Here is a 20,960-nt window from a genome sequence, read left to right as displayed (position 1 = left end):
TCTTTTCATTCCTGTGTGAAAGTGTGGGGGTGGAAGGTAATGCTCTGTGTTAATGAGCTGGGAGACTCAAACTCCTGCTGTTTTGGAAAGAGAGCCAGGTTCAGCATCTGCAGCCCGTACAGAGAGTGGGAGTATGAATAGCTGTACTGAATGATTGAATAAAGACATGCATTTGGCAGAGGAACAAAGCTGATGTTGACAGGTAAGAAAGAGAAAGAAAGAAAGAAAGAGAACGAAAGAAAGAGAAAGAAAGAAAGAAAGAAAAAGAAAGATCCAACATATTGAGGTCTATATTTACCAGCTTTGCACATCTTTTTCCTGTTCTTTCCTGGATTTCCTGGACTGGATTTTTAAGTGTTGCCACAGATTCTCAGTTGCATTTAGGTGTGGACTTTGACTAGGCTGTTGCAGCACATTAAAGAGTTAGTTTAGACATTTTGAAATTAGGTTCTCTAAAGTTTTTGGTAATACGTCCCATGCGTTTAGTAGAAAGAAGGACAGTCTTAACCTTGTTGACAATGTAAATTCCTCGGGTAGTTAAAGCTAACAGCTAGTCAGGCATACTCGCTTGATTTTAGCCGACTTTAGCCCAACAACTCCAGCTGAAAATATTGCAGGATAAATACAACACTATGTTAGGACATATTAACAGTCTACATTTTTACACCAGACCGCTGTTACACTTGGTGCTGTTTTACTCAGTCGAAGGATGTCCGTGCTTCTACTCGCAGTTAAGATCTGTCCTCCAGATCAGCTGTGCCTCTTTAGCTCCTCCAAGAAGAAAGTAAACATTTAGATTTTGAATCACTTTTGCAACAGCACAGACATTGGTATGTTCCTGTGCTTTTAATATCAGTGGTTTGAAAGTGATCCCAGCAGACTCACCATAAGCTGACTGATGAAACCTGTATGCGGAACCAAAGTAACTCCACCAAACCTAACAACACTACTGTGAAACCATAGACGGATGGTATCCACTAATACAGTGTTTTCCCATTGATATCAACATTATCTGTTTGACTTGTTTTGAAAATCTAAATCATTGCATTGTTGCTCTGGCTGTATGTTTAAAGATGGTGTCTTGCTGAAAGGTGAACCTTCTCTTCAGTCTTAAGTCTTTTGCAGCCTTTCTTCCAAGATTGCACTGTATATAGCTCCATCCATCTTCTCATCTACTATGACCAGCTTCCGTTTCCCTGCTGAATAAACCCCCTGCAAAGCTTGATGTTGGCACCACTGTTTCACAAGGGGATGGTGTTTTCAGGGTGATATTCAGTTTGAGTTTTCTGCCATAGATGTAAGCCAACCAGAACCCTGTTGTTCCAAGTTTGCTGTTTCCCCTACATGGCCCCTGGCAAACTGCAAAAGAGACGTCTTATGTTTTTCTTTTAACAATCTTGCTGTTCTTCCATAAATGCCCATTTGAGAACACACTAATAGGTGTCCTGTCAACGCATTCTTTGAACTTCGTTCTGGATCTGTGCAGCTCCTCCAGTGTTACCAAGAAGAGTTACCTCCTTGGATTCATATTCTTGCTTAGCATGTCAGTCTAGGTGGATGAACATGTCTTGGTAGGATTTGCAGTTGTGCCACGCTCTTATAATTTTTAGATGGATTGAACGGAGCTCTGTATGACGTTCAAAGCTTGAGAAGTTGATTTATTAGCAAACCCTGCTTTAAACTTCTCCATAACCTTCTCCCTGACCTGTCTGCTGTGTTCCTTTGTCTTCAAGAAGCTATTTGTTCACTAATGTTCTCTAACAAACCTCTGAGGCCTTCACAGATCATATGGATCTATGCTGTGAATTATGCACAGGTGGACTCTGTTTGCAATGTAGGTGACGTCTGTAGGCTGTTGGTTGCTCTGGATTTTATTCAGAGGTATCAAATAAAGGGGACTGGCCACAAATATACACCTTTCAGTTTTCTATTTGATGAATGTTTGAAAACCAAGTGTCCTTTTCCTTCACAATAAAACACATAAAGGCTGTGGTTACGTTTTCAGCGCACATAGCATAAGCCACCAGCATTCTTCTCTAGCTGTTGGTTCTGCTAAGATATGGGCAGATAGATGGACTTCTTTCAGATATACAGAGAAGACAGAAACCCACAGTTTTTTTGTTTTTGGACTTTCTTAAAAGTAGACCAAACATGATTCAACCTGCATTGTCCTGTTTTAGACTGTGATTTCTGCAAAGAAGAGTTTGTTATTACCAAGACCTTTTTATCTCTACAGCTGAAAAGGATTTATCTACACATCACCTCTTGGGTCGTGTGTATCTGCCGACTATATAGCATAAAGCTATCTGGTGTGTGTCTCCTTACTAATGAGAGGTTTCATGGGTTTGCAGAATTATAGGAGAACGTTTTGTGTGTGTGTGTGAGACCAAGCACACATCTATCCAGCCACCCTGGTGGAGCAGAATCTGTGGAATGCAGAGAAATGCCCTTTCTGGACTGGAACCCGGTCCTTATTACTAACAGGTGAGTTCTGCACTTTTCACGTTGGAGTGTAACACATGTTGAACACTTTCACATCAAAGCGAACACCGCTGCCTGCACCCTCTCCATTACACAGACACTCATATTTCCCTTTTCATCACAGCAACAGTTTTGTCAGTAATGTAAGCACATGCATTCCTGCGCACAATGGGAACAGGGCCTGGTCCAGTGTGTGTGTGTGTGCTCAAATGCCCGTTTCTTCAGCGCCGGTTGTGCTGAGATGCATCTGGCACAGGGTAACCCTGCCAGGAATTAGACCGTGTCACTCATCCCCCAACCATTAAAATAGTGGTTAGCAGGTGAAGCGTGAAACCGATAGGGGTGGACGTGAGTCAGGCTGAACACCTGCGAGCAAAGGTGCGCTGGGTGGGAGAAAAGGAATGTTGCTCGTTGAGATTTTCTACCCAAAATCTAAATATTAGGAGTGTCTTAATAACCTCCATCAAATCCCACCTCCCAATCATAAGTGTTCACTTATATGAGCTCTGAAAATTGTTTATCAGATGTTACTGTCTCTAAGTGCTTGCTTAAATAGAATTGTGTGGCTTTTTGTTATGTGCAAGTACCCAAAGAACAATTCCTTTATTCTTCAAACATGCCTTTAAAATACACAGGAATTTTATTTCTGCATTGGACCCATCTGTATGATTCCACCACAAGACCAAAGAGAAATTTAATTTTAAACACACATTAGAAGCAGTGAACTCTTCACCTCAGGAGCTGGGGGCAGCTGCAGCTTGAAGATCTGGATGTCTCAGCTGCACATAGTTTCTCAGCTAATTCCCCCTAAAGAAAATGTATCACTTTTACTGTGAATTTTCACTAAACGTGTGAAGTTGCACTGAGCTACAGGAGCTGACGTTCAGCTGCATGACTGGAGCCTAGAGATTACGTTTGTTAAAAGTATATGAGTCTGAAACAAAAGGAACTGACTTTTTAAAAGATACTTTAAGGCGATCTTTGTAAATTTTTTGGAAACTACTCAACTTTTTGGGTATTTAATATTTTATGCTCCACCACTGCCCTTTCAAACAGCCTTCACCCTTTCAATTAAAGGGACAGTGCTAATATTAAGAAATGTTGTTCTGCTGAGAGATTCTGAATAGTAATTATCTTACTTGCAGTGAACAACTCTCTAAAGGGGAACTGACATGTGGAAATCATCTCAGTTGGTGCCTTTAACTCACGTTGGATGCGGCTTGATGAAGCGAACCGAGACTGAACAGATAACTGGACTTCAGTTGGGAATAGTTTAAAAAGATATATTGATGCTTCTGAATAGAACTCGCTCAAAAAGAATCACGTGGCGTTGGACTTTTGAGCATTAGCTTGAGACAAGATGCTGCCAGCATGGGTTGTTTAATAGTAAATAATAGGCATGTATTTTTAGTTGTGTGTTTTCTTTAGTATCCCCGCTATATGCTTGTCACAGCAAGGCCAAGAATAAAAGTAGACATCTGCCAAGTTCAAAAATGCTACAGCTGTTCATGCAAACATTATTTTATAAATAACTAATTAAGGTGTTAACGATGTTCAGACATAACTAGATGGTAGAATAAGACATGGTGTTGGCAGCATTATGCTGTGGCAATACTCTTATGAGTTATGGATTCATTATTTTTTGTTTGTATTTCGACCTTATATTGTACTATCATGAAATATAAAAGTGATTTGTGGTGTACTGTGCAAAGAATTGAATCTCAATTTATGTTGTCATTCTTATAATTTTACCAGGTTTGTTTTATTCCCATAGATTTCAGATTTTACCTACCAGCCTTTTTTAACCCAGAAATGACATAAAAAGAAAGCGCAAGAGAGGTTGGCCAACATTCAAAACACTACATGTTGCAGAAAACACTGCACATCACTCTGAACACACAGTCAAACATGGTGGTGACAGCATCATACTGTGGGCATGCTTTTCTTAATATCTCAATAATAAATATAATATTCTTTGTGTTATTGTTCCATTTCATTGTTCCATTTTACGGTACTGTCTAAAGAACAGCATCACATTTTATGTCATCATTCCTATAATTTTACTTGTATTGTACTTTTAGTAAGTTTATGAGTTTATTTCTACATATTTAAGGTTTGACCTACGGTTTTTTACCTGGAGATGAGAAAAATAAAAAAAAAGAAACTCTAAAGGTCAGGCTAATATTTCCTGCATTCTGTTTTAAATAAGATTTGAAGGAGGGCTCACCCACAGGTCAGCCAAACTAGGGAACATAATGCCTCTCAGCACATCACATGCTCATGAGGCTCTCTGTGGTTTCACTCCAGACCTCAAATAAATCAATTTGTCACGAGCTTCTGTTTAGTAACCAGCTATTTGAGCAATTTCAACATCTCAAACTTTCTTTTAATGTTCCGGGGTTACAGAAACAAGGCAGCATTCACATCTGTTTTCCAGCCATACATCATTATTATACGCTGTTATTAATGTTCAATTACAAAATCTGAAAGCACATGTTATCAAAGCAATGCCAGATGTGTGCGGATGTCTGTAAACACGCCTTGTGTGTTTAATCCTGTTGCATTTGCACATTTGCAGAGTAAATATGATGGCTCCACTTTAGGGAAACATTTGAAAGCTTTCCAGCAGTTTCCCCCCTCCTCCTCCTCCTCCTCTCCTCTCTCCATGCCCTAACCCTCCTCCCCGTTTAGTTTCTCCCAGAAACGGCGCAGCAGGACGCCTGTCTGAGGGCTCAGCCGCGCCTCAACCTCTTGCATGAGAGTTTTACAACGAAAGACAACAACTTGGAAAGTGTTTTCCAGAGGAGTTACAGAGAAACTCAACACTGAAGGGGAGGGGCGGACTGAGCTGATGGGCTCGGAGATGAGATAGCCTTCTGCCTCTCTATCTATCTCCCCATCCGTCTCCTTCCTCCCTCCGGGCTCGGACAGCGACGCACGGTGCCGCTTCTTTTCCGGATGATGTAGCAGTTCTGTGACCGGTTGAGTTCGGATTATTATTGTCGCTTTCTGTTCTTTGGTTGTCAGCACAGAGGCAGCCCCGCATCCTTACATTTCTCTGGGATTGAGGCTCAGCGGGACTTTGCGCAGAGTTCAGCCGCAGGAGGCTCTTCACTTCGGGGATGATGAGCGCTGGTAGGTGCCCCCGACTAACCCCACACCTCTACAAGTGTTTTATTACTTTGGAAATTAATGTTGGATTTGTTTTTTACTCATTTTAAACGCGGACAATTTCTCCTCCATTCCAATGCGTTTTAACATGGCTAGAAAGGCTACTTAGAAAACAATGAAATTCAAATAAACTACACCAACCAAACTGACAATGAGTCGTTTTCTTTTTTAAAAGAGGCAACAATATTCACACCCCTTTAACCTTTTCGCATTTTGTCACATTCCAACAGCACACTTTGTTTTTTTTACTGAGATTTTCTGTGGCACACCAAAGAAGGGTTGCATAATTGTGAAGATGGAGGGAAATTATCCATATATTTTTTTTCCTTTTTACAAATGAAAAGAAATCCATAAAGTGTGGCCTGCATTTGTCTTCTGTCCCTCTAAGAAAAACTTTGCAGAACCACCTTTAAGCATTGCACATCCACAGTCTTAAATTTTTAATTTGCTCAAGCCCGGTCAGATTGGATGAGGACCATCAGTGAACATCTATTTTTAATTATCCCACAGATTCTCAATTAGATTTAGGTCTGGACTTTGACTGGGCCATTCTAACAAAGGGATATGCTATTATATCATTACATTGTACCTCTGGCTGTATGTTTAGGGTTGTTCTCCTGCTGGAAGGTGAACCTCAGCCTCAGTCTGAAGTCTTTTGCAGCCTCTAACAGGTTTTCTTCCTGGACCGTAATGTATTTAGCACCATCCAACCTGACGTAAACCCGGGCTTCCCTGTTCTTGCTGTAAAAAAGCATCCCCAGAGCATGATGCTGCTACCAGCAGGTGGGGTGTGCTGTTAGTTTTCTGCCACACATCCCATACATTTTTGCATATATGCCAAATTGATTCAATTCAAAACAGTGCACCTTCTTTCACAATCTGCTGTGTTCCTTGTGATGCTGTTTGTTCTTTGATGTTCTCTAACAAAATTAAGTGGATCAGTTTACTTATTAGCTGGGTTCTGAAGTCTCTGGGTTTTCTTTAGGGTTATCAGTTAGTTATCTTTTGCTTTATTGCCTTTTTAATCATGCTAATGTAACGACGTAGCTATCGTGAGTTGAATTTGAATGTGGTAATCATTGGCATTGTTGATAAAAAAAATAAGATGAAGATGACACATTTATTAGTCTGAACACGTATGAGCACAAAGTGAGCAAAGGCCCAACGCGGGACCTGAGAGTTGATCATTTCGCATCACAACTTTTCAGCTAATTGCTCGTTGGAAACCTCCCAAACGGTGACAAAATACTTTTCAATATCATCAGTCCATTGATCATTATTCAGGTAAAGTAATTGGAACAACTTGTACCTTAGGAAGCTGATAGTAGTGGTTACAGATGTAATTCACAGGTCAGACTGAAGTGGATTAACAAAGAAAAGCACCTTTCTATGAATATTTTTAGTAGTCTGCTAGACATAAAATGAGTAAAAATGAAGAAAAAGTGCAAAGAAAAACGTTTGAATTAACTTTAAAAGAAAAAATTAAATATATTTCAAGACAAGATTGGATCAAAGTTTGGCAGCATTGGAAACAGAATATAAAATAATCAGGAAAAGTCTATGACTCAAAATGGCACTTAAAATTTACTCAAACTCAACTAATGCTCCTTTTCCACTGGCTCCATTTGGCCCGGCTCCCCACCCCACTGCGCCTGCTTTGCGAACATTTTTCATTACTGTTTTTTTTCTGTACCGGTTCCTACATGTGACGTGAACAGACTGCTGTTCACTGATTGGCCATGGGACCTGGAGAAATGAGAAGGTTTTCGCTCAGTGCAGGGAAAAGTTAACAAAATTAAAAAGCAACTACAAATAATATTAGGGACCACAATGGACGGAGTGGGTCAAATCAAAATATGATTTACTATTTACAAATTATAAACCATGTTTGAAGGCTAAATGAAAAGGAACATGACACATCAGCTTTCTGAATTACACGCAGCGCTGCATTTAATTACTTCCTTAATCAACTTATAACACATAAATAAAATCAGCGGTTCAGACGCACAAACATTTGCCCAAAAACAAACAAAACAATACAACAATGAAACAGCGTGTTTGGTTTTAAAATGTATTGACTGTCCTTAAGCGAACCAACGTCTGCAGGAGGGAGCAGGAGAGAGCAGTTGCCCGTAGTCAGACTGCCTGCCTCGGGTCAACCGGGAGAAAAGCCCCGGTGAATCTGCGGAGCACGAATATCCAGCCTAAAACTAACTTCACGCGGTTTTGCTCTTTAAAGTCCTTGTGCTCATTATTGCCATGGCTGAGACAAAAACTTCCTCAAAAAGCTCAAAATTTTAACTTCTTCAGGCAAACTTTGGAGCTTCACCATCCAGGCAGCAACATCTCTCCTCTCTGTTTCTCCAGCCGCACCCTCTCACATCAGAACCCCTGAGCCTTAATTTATAAGTTCTGGCTGGACCTTGGTGTGGATAATTATCCCAGTGGATCATTATATACTTGAAAAAAAAAACACATATAAGACATTCTTGCACATACAATAATACAAACATTATTTTTATTTTGTTTTAATAATGTTTTAATTTATTTATTATCGTTTCACACAGATTACTTTACTTTAATGTGAGAATGTAACAAAGTAATGGTAATAGCAGCACAGCACGCTACACTGACTGCTGGAGGTAGGGCTTCAAGCCCTAGCTCCAGCTGCCAGTGGGTCAATGGAAACACAACAGGTTCTGTGTGGAGTGGAGCGAAACCGATTGGAGTGGAGTTGCACAAATAACTGTTTGAGATTAAGTCTGATTGAGAACATTTATTAGAGATTTCTTTATCAGTTCATTCAAATGCAGATGTTTACATACGCTGATTATGAAGATGTCCAGATGATGATGCTTTGACGTGCCATATTTTAAGCCAAACTTCGAACTCACTGCTTCCATGAGTGACATCATGGCAAAATAAAAAGAAACCAGCTAAAATATCTGGAAGAGAAATGTAGACCTCCACAAACCTTGGGCACAATTTCAAAATCCTGAAGGTGCCACGAAGATCTGTTCAAACAATTATGCACAAGTATAAACAGCATGGGAATGTCCCCTGATCATTCTGTTCAGGAAAGAAAGACAGGCTCTTTGTTCCAGAGATGAACGCAAATTGGTGCGAAATGTGTGAATCAACGCCAAAAATATTGTGAAGATGCTGGCTGAAGCTGCTAATAGTGAAAGTGAAACAGTGAAAGAAGTTCTGTACTGGCATGGACTGGAATGCCACTCTGAGACAAAGAAGCCGTTACTTACAGAGCAATGTAAAAAAGACAGATTACAGTTTGCAAATGCACTGAGGGAAAAAGACTAATTTTTGGAGGCACGTCATGGGGTCTGATGAAACTGAAATTTAAGTGTTTGGTCATGAACACCATTGTAACGTTTGGAGAAAAGGCTGAGAATCTTGGGAGCTTGAGAATACCAACCCAACTCCATGTAACCATCTTTTTGTTAGCTAAGCAAGTGCTTCAAATAAAAACTACATGTCTCACCTTATTACTGTTCCTGTCAGAAATAATTTCGGAGTCCTTTTTATGCTTGAAAAGCCAATGACTGGCTGGTCCAACCAACCATATGTTATCACTACATCTCTCCCCTCAACCCACGAAGGCGGTTCGCCTCGATGCAACCCAGCTGATGTCGGCCCGTGACTACCTCGCTTGGCGTTTCAAGGAGAGTAAACGAAGGCTGCATCAATCCTTTCAGAAATCACATGGAGACATTAAAAAGGTGCCTTAATCTTGCCTTGAAGTGTTTGATGAAGGGGGCTACACAGTTTTAAAAGAAATCAAACTTGATACTAAGAAAACATATAAACTTCTAAATTTCAACAAAGTAAAACAAAAATCTATAATTTATATTATTATTCTGGCATTTAACAAATAAAAAAAATAATTCTGGTAACCATAACTGGCCTGGAACAGGAAAAGTTTAGTCTGAACAGTTATGTGTCCTTTTATACAACAGATGTAAACATCTGGTTCCAGCTTTATACACAAATAGTCAAATATTTGGAAAGAGCTACATGTTTAATTTTAAGCATCCACGTATTTAATCTTTGAACATATTGTGGATTGGTTGAAATTATTTCAGTTGCACAAAGTAGTTATTTTATACAGTAAATAATTATAGTAGTTAACAAGGCAGTTATGTTTATGTTGAAACTCAGAAATATACCTTAATAACGCTTGAAAATGAAGGAACTTTCGGTTTAGTGCTTCTTCTGGATGTGTCATACCATAACTGCCTATTATGTTGCTCTTTGTGAAGGAAGTCCATGTCCGGACTTTAGATGTATGGCAGAGCATTTCCTTCTCATGAGGGAACATTCCCACATCTCCGTTATATTTTAAATCTGGGAGCATTATATCTGTAGGACAATATAAATGCCAGATGGAGGTGCTACAGTGAAAGCAAAGGAGTGGACGTTGATGACATCAAGGCACTTTTTTATAAGCAGCAGGAGAAAATGATTTCATGGGTCGTAAATGACGTTACTGGTTGAGGCATTTTAAAAGGAAGAGAGTGAAAGCGAGCTGTGGACTGCCCTGGTGTTTTAGCCAGGAAAAGCAAATATTTGCCTCCGAGCTTCGTTGCTTTACATCTGCAGGAAAATGATTTTCATCTCACAGACTCATTTAAAAGGTTGCCTGATTCAATCATGGAGATGAGGCAACTCCACCTGGATAAAAGCTGATCAGTGGGGCTTGATCTGATAATCACACGGACGTTTTCAGTCAACAGCAAGAATGTTCCAAGTTTAAAAAAACAAACCTATGTAATAAACATGACAGAAATCTGATCATTTTGGATGCAGTTATCAGAGCAGTAACATGCTGTGATTTTCCTCCCCTGTAGGTGCAGCCATGTGGCAGGGGATTCAGATTTGCTGTGCATTGTTTGCCCTGCATTCAGCGGCAGCGCCTGCACACATCAACCGCCTGGCGCTGTTCCCTGACAAGAGCGCCTGGTGCGAAGCCAAGAACATCACACAGATTGTCGGGCACACAGGATGTCAGCCTCGCTCTATTCAAAACAGGTCAGGATGAAGGCCCTCTCTGTCTGTCCCTCTGTCCATTGTTCAGAAAGTAAATAATAGGGATTCAGAAATTATTTACATCTTTACGGTGTGCCTCACTTAATTTGTGACCCAGATTTTAGTTTATTTAGGTTTAAATTGTTATTTTTTCAACTTTTTTTTATTTATATAATTTTTCTAATTATTTTTTGTTTTGCTTAATATAATTTAATTTTATTCTGAATAATTTATTTTCTTTTATTTTTATTTTGTTTGATATTACGTTTATGCTATTTTCTTTTTATTCTTAATTTTGTTGTATGTAGCTTTTTAAATTTTTATTTAGCTTAATTTTATTTTATTTTAGTTGTAATTTTATTTTGTCTTGTTTTACTTTGTATAATTTCATTTTATGTATTCTTTAGCTTAATTGTTAATAAAATTTTTATTTAGCTTTACTTTTATTTTGCTCTAAATTTGCAGTTGATCTTATTTTATTTAAATTATTTTATATTATTCCGTGCACCACCGCTGATGTTTATTGGAATCGGGACATTTCACATATTTTTGTTTTAATATTTTCAATGCTGAATCTTTCCATTTTCTGTACGGAGGTATAGTAAAAAAAAAAAAAAAAAAAAGCCTTTAAAATGAGGATCATGTTACAAGGAATGAGAAAGTTACATGAAGAGTACTGTTAAACCTAAAATTGGTGCATCTTCCATATTATTATTTTATACTCATACCACTATTCTTTCTGTGAATTTGAGTGCAAACTCTGTTTATGTTGGAATAAGCAGCTTTGTTCTAGATAAAAAATACCTCTAATGAAGACCTCTAACATGCCAAACAGCAAGAGAACAAATATTAGTGAAGTAAAACTCTCTTACAGATATTTGTTTAACATTTGTTTATCACATTTTATTAAAATCTAATAAACATTGCAAAATATTGTTGGAAAACAAGTTCATAGATTTCTTATGTTGACTTGTTTACGCCTCAAATTAGATTACTTGCTATTTCAGATATGACCTACTTTTGCCTGTTGTTAAATAATTGGTATGCGGGCTTTTTATGTTGGATTTTGTGAGGACAAGTAGTCGAGGTGTTAAAGTTTCAAAGTAAAATTTGCATCCTTGCAACATTTACCACCTTAAGCTACAGGAAATGCTCTCTTCATTCATCTGAAATGTTAATTCTGCCATCCATAGATTCGCAGATGACCAACCTACATTTGTGAATAACAAGTCTCCATTTTGTGAGTGTGTGTTTTCCCTGAGGCCTCCGAGAATCCTCAGACTTTATAAATCAGTTCAGATTTCAGACCCTCTGTTTTTTTTTCCCCTTGCAGCTCTTGCTTACACAGGCGCGAGCGCTTCGGTTGACTCAAGCACATCATGTCTATAAGGCAGGCGCGTTCACACTCTCTCCTCCTCTTTATACAGAGCCTGTCTGGGCCAGTGCTTCAGCTACAGCGTCCCAAACACATTCCCACAGTCCACCGAATCCTTGGCGCACTGTGACTCCTGCATGCCTGCCCAGACACAGTGGGAAGTGGTAAGAGTTATTGCACATTAGCTCACGTAGCAAACACACACCAACACTCGCTTGTCGAACTCACACATGAGGGATGAGGCGCATTTGCTTCTTTAAACAATCGTAGGAAAAGGAAACATGAACAAATCTCGGCAGATGGAGCAGAGGATGGTATTTCATATTCTGTGAAAACTTATTGGAGCTTTAAATCCTAAAGGATATCGTTTGGCTTGAAAACAAAGGTTTTGTGGTGAGGTAGACATGGCAGGTGGGATCGCAGTTGAGGTCACCTCATGCTTCAGTGGGAAATATTAATCCTCTTGGAGGAGAACGCTGTTACCAGATAGATTTAGTTATTTTCTCTCCTGCTGCACAACAAAGACCAGCGAACATGCGTTTACACTCTCACTTTCCTCCTGATTATGTGGAAATGGATGCCTTTTTCTGTAAAAATGATTGTTGTTTCAGGACTTTTAACCTAATTGAGTTTGAAGCAAAGCAGAGTCAGTTCTCACGAAAGAGGACACTGCTCCCTGATGCTCTGGCTCTTGTTGAAATGGCTGAATGATCATTTTCAGGGGATAATGGAAACAGTGAGGGAGGGAGGGGAGTTGTGTGAGGTCTGGAGAGCCGGCTATGTAACACAAACCTCCATAGCAGGTTTATCTATGCTTGTATCTACTTTTTGTTAAGGGTTGACCAAGTTCATCTGTGCTACACTGAGTGTCAGATAGGCGTTGGTCAGTATGAATAGTATTTTTAGTGTTTCTACGCAGAATTGAAGAGAGCGGAATTGGATTTCTGTATTTTCCAGTGCTGGATAAGTCTGGAAAAGGAAAATAAGAGAGTAGAAAGATATTAGCATTTCCAAATGTTGTGCCCCATAGTATTATCTAAATTTCACCATCCTTTCCTGTCTCTTTCCTTCCTTTCTTCTTTTCCTGTGTATTCCTTTACTTTCTTCCCTCCTTTGTTACATTTTGTCCTTCCTTCATTCCTTGTTTCTTTCCTTTTGTTACTCATTGTGTCCTTTCTTTCTTTCTTTCTTGCTTTCTTTCTTTCATCTTCCTGGTATCCTTACTCTCTCAATTGTTCCTACTTTCCTAGTTGTGTCCTTCCCTTATCCCTCCGTCTTGTCCTTCCTTTCCATCTTGTTCCATTACTTCTTTCCCTTCTTGTTTTTCCTTTCTCCTATTCTTCTACCCTTGTATACTACCTCTCTTCTTTCTGTCATTGCTTCCTTGTTTCCTACCTCAATTTCTTCCTTGTCTCATTTTTTCCTCGGTCTCTTGTTTCCTTCCTTTCTTTCCTTGTGTTCTACCTTCCTGTTTCTGTTTTTGTTTTTCAGGCATCAAACATGAAGCCTGCCAACTGTATAAACAATCTGCCATAAATTCATGCACACCTTGGATATTTTATATTTTAAAATAAAACCGACGGACTGAGAACTGTAGGAAGTTGTTACATATTTTAAGTTGTTACAGAAGAACCTGTGTCGCATTAAATTCTGTTCCCCTGAGTCAATGCAGTCTGGAACCATCTTTTGCTGCAGTCTTTTGCTGCTATATGTCTACCAGTTTTGCACATCCAGAGACTAAATTTTTTCAGATTTGGCACAGAGGATCTATGAACCACAACGTTTTAGTCTTGTCACTTAGTAGGTTCTCAGTTGTTCCTCACTATTTAAAGTTTTGGATGATGGAATGAACATTGCTCCATGACATTAAGTTTTTGATGTTGTTTTATAACCTAACTCTGCTTTAAACATCTCTGCAGCTTTATCCCTAACCTATCTGCTATGTTCCTTGGTTTTCATGATGCTGTTTGTTCACTAATGCTCTCCAGTAAACCTCTGAGACGTTCACAGAACACCTGGATCTATGCTGAGATTAAATTACACACATGTGGGCTCTATTTAGTAATAAGGTTACCTAGGTTGTATTTAGGGGTGTCAGATGCGGCTGAATAAAGATATATATTAGCAGATATTTATTAGTAAAAATTTGAGAAAACTGTTGTTGTTCCTTCCACTTCACAATTATGCCATAATTTGTGTTGGTCTGTCATACAAAACCCAATAAAATACATTTAAGTTCTTTGTATTATTATGAGAAAATTACACTGCACTACAAGAAGCATAGTTCTTGTCAGAAAGCAGAACAGCTGCTAACTATCTTCATAAAATATACCAAGAAATAATGAGGTGTTAAAAATAGCAATAACTGTAAAACATAGATAGTGAACATCAGGTATTAGAAAATAACTTCTGGACTTGGACAGGTGTATTTATTTGTATTTATGTGTTTGTGTGTGCGTTTAGGTGACTCTGGAGTGCCCCGGCAGCGAGGATTCTCCACGAGTGGACAAGCTGGTGGAGAAGATCCTCCACTGCAGCTGCCAGTCATGCAGTAAGGAAAACGCCCAGGAGGGGGCAGTGATGCAGCTGTCGGCAGATAACACCCTGGATTTAGCTCCGTCTGTATCTGACCCCCTCATCGCTGATCCGTCCCACTCTCTGCCCCACTCAGATACCCTCTCTGACAAACAAGCCCGGCCTCATGCAGACCAGCATCACACGCTGCCCCACACATCAGACGGGGGTTAGAACCATCACCTGGTTATCCACAGTAATGACTGCTCATCTTTGCTGCCTTCTTCACTCTCCTCCACACTGCTTCTTCTGTACCAGTCTGTAGTATTGCTATGGCACTTTAAATCTTTCTTTGAAGGCATACACCGTGTTATCAGAATGAGCTCAAATAAACACTACGCACTCTATTTTTAAACAATACTTGCAGATGCCTTATGACTATAGCCTGTTGATGTACTGTAGGACTTTTATTCTGCTTTGAATGTAATAAATGCTGTTTGTGGTAACTGTCTTTTGTGTTGTATTCATATAAAGGAATCAGGGCTTCTACCCCTGGCAGATTTTGATTTTAAATTATGTTTGTTTTAATAAGAAATGAGACAATGGTCTCTGAAAAGATAATCAAACAATATAAAAGGAGTGCCAGTTTTGAAAAAATAGTTGTTTTTATTTTCATTTGAATAAAAAATCCATGCCAAAAATTATTTAATAATTCCCAAAAATTAATGGAACAATCTTTTTAGCTTTACAGCGATCAAACCTTTATTATTGCAGACCAGCGTTTTGCTTGTTTCCACTAGTATTTTCATTATTTATTTCTATGAGCTCCAAGTTTGAGGTTGGTAAGCCTCCTTGCCATCACCCTAATCTTCAGCGCTCTCCATCAGATTCAAGTTGGGCCTCTAGATGTGTCACTCCAAAACTATAATATTACTTTCAGTTACTAAAAACATGGTTAGTAAAATTATAATATTACTTTAATATGGATATGGATAATTTTGGGTGTAACTGTAGTTTTGAATTGGAACAATGTGTGAGAGGCCTGATAAATGTGTTCTTTTGAAGGTTTACCCATAACTCTCTTTCAAAAACAAAGCTGTGTTTCTGTGTTGTTTGGTACACAGTCTTAATCCCGTTGATCAAGAAAACTCCAGCCATGGGCAAACATTTTATAAATACTGGTGCTGTTTAGTGGTGCACAGAAGAGCTGCATGATGGGAAAGGACCAAGCTGTTTGCTGCTTCATTTGTTTGAATTTGATCTCATTCTGCCTAAAAGTTAAATCACATGCTTTGTGGCCAAGATAAAAGCCTAGCGTTTGCTTGTTTATCCATTTTCATTCATAAAACTAAATTTAAACGGCCTGTATAAAATTTTCTGTCCCCAAAGGTCCTTCATTCCAGTTGCAAATTAATGTGTTTTGTGTAAAAGGAGAACGTTCTGAGTTAGCAATGTTTTTATGATGATCGTACATAGCCTCTTGATACACTTTGAAATTTTACACCTTTTGTCTCGTTACAAACAACAAAATGTCTGTGCTTTTTATTGGGGTTTTGTACGATCAACCAACCAACACAAAATAATGGATAACTGTGAAGTGGTAAGGAAATAAAACTGAACATTTTTTACAAATAAAATTTTAAAAGTAGAACCACCTTTCCTCTGATATCCCAAACTAATGGCCAGGGCAACCATCTGACTTCAGAGGTCACCTACTTTATAAACAAAGTGCCTAATCCTGTGTAATTTATTTCAGTGCAAATACAGCTGTTTTGTGAAGGCATCAGAGGTTTGTTAGAGAACATAATGAACAGACAGAATCCTGAAGACTGAGGAACATAGCAGACGGGCAGGGAGAAGGTTGTGGAGAAGTTTAAAGCAGGGTGAGGTTATAAACAATATCCCTAAGCTCCACATATCTCACAGAGCACCGTTCAACCATTTAAAAATTCAGTCAAACTACAAATCTACCAAGAAATGGTAGCCCACCTAAACCTAAACCAGGGGTTCCCAAGCATTTCAGCCTGTGACCTCCAAAATAACAGTGCCAGAGACTGGCATTTATTTATTTCATTGTACACTTATTTATTTAATGGGATATTCACATTTATTTCATGATATCTTCATGTAATTGTGTCCCTTTTGCCCCTCCTGCACCTCAGGGGTCATATTATGGTGATTCTGAAAAGCATCTTGAGACCCCTCACTTGATGTCTCACGACCCCCTCTTTGGGAAACTCTGACCTAAAAGAGGAGCAAGTAGAGGATTTATTGGAGATGCATCCATGAGCTCCATAGTAACTCTGGAGGATGTGCAGATATCCTTAAGTGGAAGAATCTGTTCACAGGATTCTGATCAGGACTCCAAGAATCTGTTCTTTATGGAAAAGCAACAAGAAGGCCATTGGTTAAAGAAAGGTAGAGGAAACTATAATATCCTAAAAATCAGACGGTGTATTATGTACGGTATTGTTATTATATTATTGTTTTTTATGAACACACAAATACAGGTCCTTCTCAAAAAATTAGCATATTGTGATAAAGTTCATTATTTTCTATAATGTAATGATGAAAATTTAACATTCATATATTTTAGATTCATTGCACACTAACTGAAATATTTCAGGTCTTTTATTGTCTTAATACGGATGATTTTGGCATACAGCTCATGAAAACCCAAAATTCCTATCTCACAAAATTAGCATATTTCATCCGACCAATAAAAGAAAAGTGTTTTTAATACAAAAAACGTCAACCTTCAAATAATCATGTACAGTTATGCACTCAATACTTGGTCGGGAATCCTTTTGCAGAAATGACTGCTTCAATGCGGCGTGGCATGGAGGCAATCAGCCTGTGGCACTGCTGAGGTCTTATGGAGGCCCAGGATGCTTCGATAGCGGCCTTTAGCTCATCCAGAGTGTTGGGTCTTGAGTCTCTCAACGTTCTCTTCACAATATCCCACAGATTCTCTACGGGGTTCAGGTCAGGAGAGTTGGCAGGCCAATTGAGCACAGTGATACCATGGTCAGTAAACCATTTACCAGTGGTTTTGGCACTGTGAGCAGGTGCCAGGTCTTGCTGAAAAATGAAATCTTCATCTCCATAAAGCTTTTCAGCAGATGGAAGCATGAAGTGCTCCAAAATCTGCTTATAGCTAGCTGCATTGACCCTGCCCTTGATAAAACACAGTGGACCAACACCAGCAGCTGACACGGCACCCCAGACCATCACTGACTGTGGGTACTTGACACTGGACTTCTGGCATTTTGGCATTTCCTTCTCCCCAGTCTTCCTCCAGACTCTGGCACCTTGATTTCCGAATGACATGCAGAATTTGATTTCATCTGAAAAAAGTACTTTGGACCACTGAGCAACAGTCCAGTGCTGCTTCTCTGTAGCCCAGGACTGGGGAATGCGGCACCTGTAGCCCATTTCCTGCACACGCCTGTGCACGGTGGCTCTGGATGTTTCTACTCCAGACTCAGTCCACTGGTTCCGCAGGTCCCCCAAGGTCTGGAATCGGCCTTTCTCCACAATCTTCCTCAGGGTCCGGTCACCTCTTCTCATTGTGCAGCGTTTTCTGCCACACTTTTTCCTTCCCACAGACTTCCCACTGAGGTGCCTTGTTACAGCACTCTGGGAACAGCCTATTCATTCAGAAATTTCTTTCTGTGTCTTACCCTCTTGCTTGAGGGTGTCAATAGTGGCCTTCTGGACAGCAGTCAGGTCGGCAGTCTTACCCATGATTGGGGTTTTGAGTGATGAACCAGGCTGGGAGTTTGAAAGGCCTCAGGAATCTTTTGCAGGTGTTTAGAGTTAACTCGTTGATTCAGATGATTAGGTTCATAGCTCGTTTAGAGACCCTTTTAATGATATGCTAATTTTGTGAGATAGGAATTTTGGGTTTTCATGAGCTGTATGCCAAAATCATCCGTATTAAGACAATAAAAGACCTGAAATATTTCAGTTAGTGTGCAATGAATCTAAAATATATGAATGTTAAATTTTCATCATGACATTATGGAAAATAATGAACTTTATCACAATATGCTAATTTTTTGAGAAGGACCTGTATTATCGGGAACCCACTACCCACACCACTTATATATAAAACTGAAAAGAAAAATCTTTTTTTGTTTGTATTTCAAGTCAGGTTAAAGCTAATATAAGGTGGATATCATATGAGTTACTGCAATAAGGCAAGGATGGATGGATGGATGGATGGTTTCTCTTAAAGTGCTTTGTACTTTTTGTGCTTCTTGTCACTGGCCTGAGATGAATTGCCACGGTAACAGGATGTTGTACAGCTAATGCATTGCTCGAGGCAGAGGGACAGAGTCAAATGCAGATGAACATAAGGTCTCAGAGCAGCCAGGGCAACATGTGCAGGTTTCTCGTGTTGAATATCACTGAAAATTCACCTCAGTAAGAAAACAATACATCGTTAATAAATAAACTCTCAAAAACCTGATCCTTCCTTTTAAAATGTGCCCATCTTGTCCAGCAGATGTCAGTAGATCTGCAGTCTCAGGAATGATTTACAGATTTTTTAATCTTATTTTCACTAAATTATCTACAACATCGTTTCTTGTTCCTCATCTTACAATCTCTTGTGCCTGTCTCCACATTCAGGTCTCTTCCCATAACTCTGCTCCTACGTCCTCTCTTGTGTTTCTGTTATTCTGTGTAATTAAATTTGATCAGCAAGAGGTTGGCTGTCTGTCTGCGTTGGAAAGCAAATCGATCATCCTGTTATCTCCCAGCAGCACATGCTGACAATGTTTTCAGATCAGTGAGGGGCAGGTTGCGGAGGGAGAAACGGAGAATGGCATTTCTGAACACATCACAGCTTTTTGTTATGTTTCATCTGGTTAATAGACTGCTAAATTCATCTTTAACCTTCAGCCTGCAACTGATCTCACTCATAGATCATTCATCTAAACACATCTCTCATCTTCACATCATTAGACTTAAAAATTCACTTTCTTTATTAGCACACACAAAACAGACTTCTGCATTTATATCCTCGCAGCCTGAGCTCATATTGCTGTTATAAGCTGTTATAACTACCTATCTGTCTGTTTTAAAGAGTCATTTTTTTTAGGTTTATGGAGGTTAACTTGTGATAAAAGCATAACTGTCCGGGATAGCATTACTTCAAAAATCTTATCATACTTCAGGGTTAAGGTTTAACAAAGAAGGGAGCAGCTTATATTACTCTGTCACTCTGAATTCAAAGAACAGAAAAGTTGCTTTAAGAGGAAATTGTGATTGAAATCATTCTTTTATAATCAAGCACATTTTCCTCCAAGGAAATATTTTTGGTGCTTTGCCTGAATAGGTGCTTCACAGGCTGCAGTTCTGTTGCATCCAAAATCAACCATTTGTAGAATCATCAAGAACTTTAAAGAGAGAAGTAAGGACAGCTGCTGTGAAGAAAGCTCCAGCCTAGCCCAGGAAATCCCAGCAATTTCTAACACTAATTGCTAACTAGGATTAATCTAAGGTAACCTGTTGCCACCGGTGCAGAGCTTGTTTGGGAAAGGCAGCAGGCAGTTGCAGTGAGGCAGTGAGTGCTTCTCCTTATAGAGTGAAGCAGCAAAGAAACCACTTCTCTCCAAGAACGCGTCAAAGATGGACTGATATTCTGCATGGAATACCAGGACTGGACAGCAAAGGTTTGGGGTGAAGATATTTTCTCAGTCGAAGCTCTCTTCAGACATCATACAAAATGGACTGCCTGGAGAAGAAAAGGTGAAAGCTGTAAAAACAACAAACATCCAGAAACCATTTATGTGGTGGGCTGTCTCTTGTTCAAGGGAGTCAGCTCAGAGATTAAAACATTAAATCTCTGAGCCAAGTCCATTGGCAAGAAACTAACCATATTTCGATCCTCATGAGAATCTGTGATAACCTCTTAAGCACTGAAAAGCAAGACTGGGTCCCCATCAGTCAGAATTCGGCCCAGATTTGCAATACGCCTGATGAACTGCAGATGTCTTGAAAAGAAAAGATTGGCACAGCAAATACTAATACTTGTAATAAACTTGACATAGTTATCAAGAAAAATATTTAAAGTGTATGAAATTTCAATTAAGGAACAGTCCTGAAGCAGCAAACTAGTGAAGGTAATTGTTTTTCTAAGCTTGTGGTCATAACTGGACTTTACTGAGATATTAGTATAATGTTCACACACTCAAACTCGTACATGTTCACAAACACTTACTATTTCTACCGTACAAATGCTTCTTCAACCACAATAACCAATAATGGATGAGCAGAAAATTAAATTTGGTTTTTCTCATGTTTAAAACTTTTTGCATATTTGGCCACCATCCTAACCTCCACTTGCTGTAGCAATGCTTCCCCCCGT

General features: G+C 39.2%; 1 protein-coding gene across 1 annotated transcript; it reads left to right on the top strand.

Moving 5' to 3' along the window:
* Positions 1–5,170: 5,170 nt before the first annotated feature.
* Positions 5,171–15,095, top strand: nbl1 (NBL1, DAN family BMP antagonist). Its single transcript, XM_047346747.1, has 4 exons — positions 5,171–5,616; positions 10,518–10,698; positions 12,123–12,234; positions 14,534–15,095. The coding sequence occupies exons 1-4, from the start codon at positions 5,604–5,606 to the stop codon at positions 14,816–14,818; spliced, it is 591 nt and encodes a 196-aa protein (XP_047202703.1). The 5' UTR covers positions 5,171–5,603; the 3' UTR covers positions 14,819–15,095.
* Positions 15,096–20,960: the final 5,865 nt, after the last annotated feature.

The sequence above is a fragment of the Girardinichthys multiradiatus genome, chromosome 20 (genome assembly GCF_021462225.1).
Source record: "Girardinichthys multiradiatus isolate DD_20200921_A chromosome 20, DD_fGirMul_XY1, whole genome shotgun sequence".
Classification (NCBI taxonomy): Eukaryota; Metazoa; Chordata; class Actinopteri; order Cyprinodontiformes; family Goodeidae; genus Girardinichthys; species Girardinichthys multiradiatus.
The sequence above is the reverse complement of the archived record's forward strand: the minus strand, read 5'-3'. Positions and strand labels throughout refer to the sequence as shown.

Bases quoted from the DNA above. Each gene is read 5' to 3' on its own strand.
- nbl1 (XM_047346747.1), top strand. The intron at 10,699-12,122 runs GTCAGGATGAAG...CTCTTTATACAG, and splicing joins CCTCGCTCTATTCAAAACAG to AGCCTGTCTGGGCCAGTGCT. The intron at 12,235-14,533 runs GTAAGAGTTATT...GTGTGCGTTTAG, and splicing joins CCCAGACACAGTGGGAAGTG to GTGACTCTGGAGTGCCCCGG.